Genomic DNA, 4,809 nt, shown 5'->3' with positions numbered 1-4,809 from the left:
GCTAGAGGAGAAACTGGCTTTGCCATGGTTGTGAAGCCACCTCAGAGCTTCCCAAGGAGGTGGGATGATGCCAAAGAGGGATTTTGGGGTGGAAAGACCCTGTGCCAGGGCCTGGAGATGGAACCGACTCTGGAGCTGACTCAGGGCTTCCCAAGGAGGTGGGATGATGCCAAGGAGGAATTTTGGGGTGTGAAGACCCTGTGCCAGGGGCTGGAGATGGAACTGACTCTGGAGCCGACTCAGAGCTTCCCAAGGAGGTGGGATGATGCCAAAGAGGGATTTTGGGGTGGAAAGACCCTGTGCCAGGGCCTGGAGATGGAACCGACTCTGGAGCCACCTCAGAGCTCCCCAAGGAGGTGGGATGATGCCAAGGAGGAATTTTGGGGTGGGAAGACCCTGTGCCAGGGCCTGGAGAGGGAACTGACTCTGGAGCCGACTCAGGGCTTCCCAAGGAGGTGGGATGATGCCAAGGGGGAATTTTGGACCAGGAACACCCTGTGCCAGGGGCTGGAGATGGAACCGACTCTGGAGCTGACTCAGACCTTCCCGAGGAGGTGGGATGATGCCAAGGGGGAATTTTGGGGTGGGAAGACCCTGTGCCAGGGCCTGGAGACAGAACTGCCTTTGCCATGGTCGTGAAGCCACCTCAGAGCTCCCCAAGGAGGTGAGATCCCACCAGGGAGGAATTTTGGAATGAGAACACCCTGTGCCAGGGGCTGGAGATGGAACTGGCTTTGCCATGACTCTGGAACTGACTCAGGGCTTCCCAAGGGGGTGGGATGATGCCAAGGAGGAATTTTGGACCAGGAACACCCTGTGCCAAGGCCTGGAGAGAGAACTGGCTTTGCCATGGTCGTGAAGCCACCTCAGAGCTCCCCAAGGAGGTGGGATGATGCCAAGGGGGAATTTTGGAGTGGGAAGACCCTGTGCCAGGGACTGGAGAGGGAACTGACTCTGGGGCTGACTCAGACCTTCCCAAGGAGGTGGGATGATGCCAAGGGGGAATTTTGGAATGGGAACACCCTGTGCCAGGGCCTGGAGAGAGAACTGACTCTGGAGCCGACTCAGACCTTCCCAAGGAGGTGGGATGATGCCAAGGGGGAATTTTGGAATGGGAACACCCTGTGCCAGGGCCTGGAGAGAGAACTGGCTTTGCCANAGAGGGAACTGACTCTGGAGCCGACTCAGACCTTCCCAAGGAGGTGGGATGATGCCAAGGGGGAATTTTGGGGTGGGAAGACCCTGTGCCAGGGCTTGGAGATGGAACCGACTGTGGAGCCGACTCAGACCTTCCCAAGGGGGTGGGATGATGTCAAGGAGGAATTTTGGGGTGAGAACACCCTGTGCCAGGGGCCGGAGTGGGAACTGGCTTTGCCATGGGTGTGAAGTCACCTCAGAGCTCCCCAAGGAGGTGGGATGATGCCAAGGAGGAATTTTGGGATGGGAAGACCCTGTGCTAGGGCCTGGAGAGGGAACTGACTCTGGAGCTGACTCAGGCCTTCCCAAGGAGGTGGGATGATGCCAAGGGGGAATTTTGGAATGGGAACACCCTGTGCCAGGGCCTGGAGATGGAACTGACTCTGGGGCTGACTCAGGGCTTCCCAAGGAGGTGGGATGATGCCAAGGGGGAATTTTGGACCGGGAACACCCTGTGCCAGGGGCTGGAGAGAGAACTGGCTTTGCCATGGTCGTGGAGCCACCTCAGAGCTCCCCAAGGAGGTGGGATGATGGCAAGGAGGAATTTTGGGGTGGGAAGACCCTGTGCCAGGGCCTGGAGACAGAACTGGCTTTGCCATGGGTGTGAAGCCACCTCAGAGCTCCCCAAGGAGGTGGGATCCTGCTGGGGACGAATTTTGGAATGAGATCACCCTGTGCCAAGGCCTGGAGAGAGAACTGGCTTTGCCATGGGTGTGAAGCCACCTCAGAGCTTCCCAAGGAGGTGGGATGATGCCAAGGAGGAATTTTGGGGTGGGAAGATCCTGTGCCAGGGCCTGGAGGTGGAACCGACTCTGGAGCTGACTCAGAGCTTCCCAAGGAGGTGGGATGATGTCAAGGAGGAATTTTGGACCGGGAACACCCTGTGCCAGGGCCTGGAGATGGAACTGACTCTGGAGTCGACTCAGACCTTCCCAAGGGGGTGGGATGATGCCAAGGGGGAATTTTGGACCGGGAACACCCTGTACCAGGGCCTGGAGAGAGAACTGGCTTTGCCATGGGTGTGAAGCCACCTCAGAGCTCCCCAAGGAGGTGGGATGATGCCAAGGGGGAATTTTGGGGTGGGAAGACCCTGTGCCAGGGCCTGGAGAGGGAACTGACTCTGGAGCCGACTCAGGCCTTCCCAAGGAGGTGGGATGATGCCAAGGAGGAATTTTGGAACGGGAACACCCTGTGCCAGGGGCTAGAGGAGGAACTGCCTTTGCCACAATTCCAGAGTTGGCTCCATCACTTCCCAAGGAGGTGGGATGATGTCAAGGAGGAATTTTGGGGTGGGAACACCCTGTGCCAAGGTCTGGAGACAGAACTGGCTTTGTCATGGTCGTGAAGCCACCTCAGAGCTCCCCAAGGAGGTGGGATGATGCCAAGGGGAAATTTTGGAATGGGCACACCCTGTGCCAGGGGCTAGAGGAGAAACTGCCTTTGCCATGATTCTGGAGCTGGCACTATCACTTCCCAAGGAGGTGGGATGATGCCAAGGGGGAATTTTGGACCGGGAACACCCCGTGCCAGGGCCTGGAGACAGAACTGCCTTTGCCATGGTCGTGGAATCACCTCAGAGCTCCCCAAGGAGGTGAGATCCCACCAGGGAGGAATTTTGGAATGAGAACACCCTGTGCCAGGGCCTGGAGATGGAACTGGCTTTGCCATGACTCTGGAGCTGACTCAGACCTTCCCAAGGGGGTGGGATGATGCCAAGGGGGAATTTTGGGGTGGGAAGACCCTGTGCCAGGGGCTGGAGATGGAACCGACTCTGGAGCCGACTCAGACCTTCCCAAGGAGGTGGGATGATGTCAAGGAGGAATTTTGGGGTGAGAACACCCTGTGCCAGGGCCTGGAGATGGAACTGCCTTTGCCATGACTCTGGAGCTGACTCAGGGCTTCCCAAGGAGGTGGGATGATGCCAAGGGGGAATTTTGGAATGGGATCACCCTGTGCCAGGGCCTGGAGAGAGAACTGGCTTTGCCATGGTCGTGAAGCCACCTCAGAGCTCCCCAAGGGGGTGGGATGATGCCAAGGGGGAATTTTGGGGTGGGAAGACCCTGTCTGTGCCAGGGCCTGGAGAGAGAACTGGCTTTGCCATGGCCGTGAAGCCACCTCAGAGCTCCCCAAGGAGGTGAGATCCCACCAGGGAGGAATTTTGGAATGAGAACACCCTGTGCCAGGGCCTGGAGAGAGAACTGGCTTTGCCATGGGTGTGAAGCCACCTCAGAGCTCCCCAAGGAGGTGGGATGATGCCAAGGAGGAATTTTGGGGTGGGAAGACCCTGTGCCAGGGCCTGGAGAGGGAACTGACTCTGGGGCTGACTCAGACCTTCCCAAGGAGGTGGGATGATGCCAAGGGGGAATTTTGGGGTGGGAAGACCCTGTGCCAGGGCCTGGAGAGAGAACTGGCTTTGCCATGGGTGTGAAACCACCTCAGAGCTCCCCAAGGAGGTGGGATGATGTCAAGGAGGAATTTTGGGGTGGGAAGACCCTGTGCCAGGGGCTAGAGGAGAAACTGGCTTTGCCATGGGTGTGAAGCCACCTCAGAGCTCCCCAAGGAGGTGGGATGATGCCAAGGGGGAATTTTGGAATGGGCACACTCTGTGCCAGGGGCTAGAGGAGAAACTGCCTTTGCCATGATTCTGGAGCTGGCACTATCACTTTCCAAAGAGGTGAGATGATGCCAAGGGGGAATTTTGGGGTGGGAAGACCCTGTGCCAGGGCCTGGAGATGGAACCGACTCTGGAGCCGACTCAGACCTTCCCAAGGAGGTGGGATGATGCCAAGGGGGAATTTTGGAACGGGAACACCCTGTGCCAGGGGCTAGAGGAGGAACTGCCTTTGCCACGACTCCAGAGTTGGCTCCATCACTTCCCAAAGAGGTGGGATCCTGCTGGGGAGGAATTTTGGGGTGAAATCACCCTGTGCCAGGGGCTGGAGAGAGAACTGGCTTTGCCATGGTCGTGAAGCCACCTCAGAGCTCCCCAAGGAGGTGGGATGATGCCAAGGGGGAATTTTGGAATGGGCACACTCTGTGCCAGGGCCTGGAGGAGAAACTGCCTTTGCCATGATTCTGGAGCTGGCACTATCACTTTCCAAAGAGGTGGGATGATGCCAAGGGGGAATTTTGGACCGGGAACACCCCGTGCCAGGGCCTGGAGACAGAACTGCCTTTGCCATGGTCGTGAAGCCACCTCAGAGCTCCCCAAGGAGACGAGATCCCACCAGGGACGGGACTTCAGAACGGGAACACCCCACACCAAAGCCTCGAGGGGAGGCACCGAAACATCTTCCCCCAACCCCACCAGCACCAGTGCCCGGAACCATCATGACCCTCAACCATCCCTCCCCGTCCCGCTGACCGGTCCTGGCACTCCTCCTTCTGGTGCCTCTCGAGCAGGGAGCGGGGGAACTGCTGGGCGCAGAAGCCGCACTCGGAGGGCAGCTCGCTGACCGCCTTCTCCACGGCCAGGTTGCGGCAGCACAGGCTCTTGCTGATCTCGCAGCGGCAGTTGGGGCACGTCGCCTGCTCCTCCTTCAGCCGCGCGTCCGCCAGCAGGTGGATGAAGCAGCCGGCGCACATCAGGTGCCCGTTGGTGCACTGGGGGGG

General features: G+C 58.8%; 1 protein-coding gene across 1 annotated transcript in view; it reads right to left on the bottom strand.

Moving 5' to 3' along the window:
- The window catches only part of CYHR1 (cysteine and histidine rich 1), a gene marked incomplete at its 3' end in the record, with an annotated part of 19,413 nt that extends 14,615 nt beyond the window's left edge, over nucleotides 1-4,798 (bottom strand). Inside the window, exon 1 of the mRNA XM_017839894.1 lies at nucleotides 4,562-4,798. Coding sequence (XP_017695383.1) covers nucleotides 4,562-4,782 — 221 coding nt within the window. The remainder of the gene's footprint in view (nucleotides 1-4,561) is intronic.
- Nucleotides 4,799-4,809: the final 11 nt, after the last annotated feature.

Source organism: Lepidothrix coronata, unplaced genomic scaffold, assembly GCF_001604755.1.
Source record: "Lepidothrix coronata isolate B3197 unplaced genomic scaffold, Lepidothrix_coronata-1.0 Scaffold548, whole genome shotgun sequence".
Classification (NCBI taxonomy): domain Eukaryota; kingdom Metazoa; phylum Chordata; class Aves; order Passeriformes; family Pipridae; genus Lepidothrix; species Lepidothrix coronata.
This window is presented reverse-complemented; position numbering and strand designations above follow the sequence as displayed.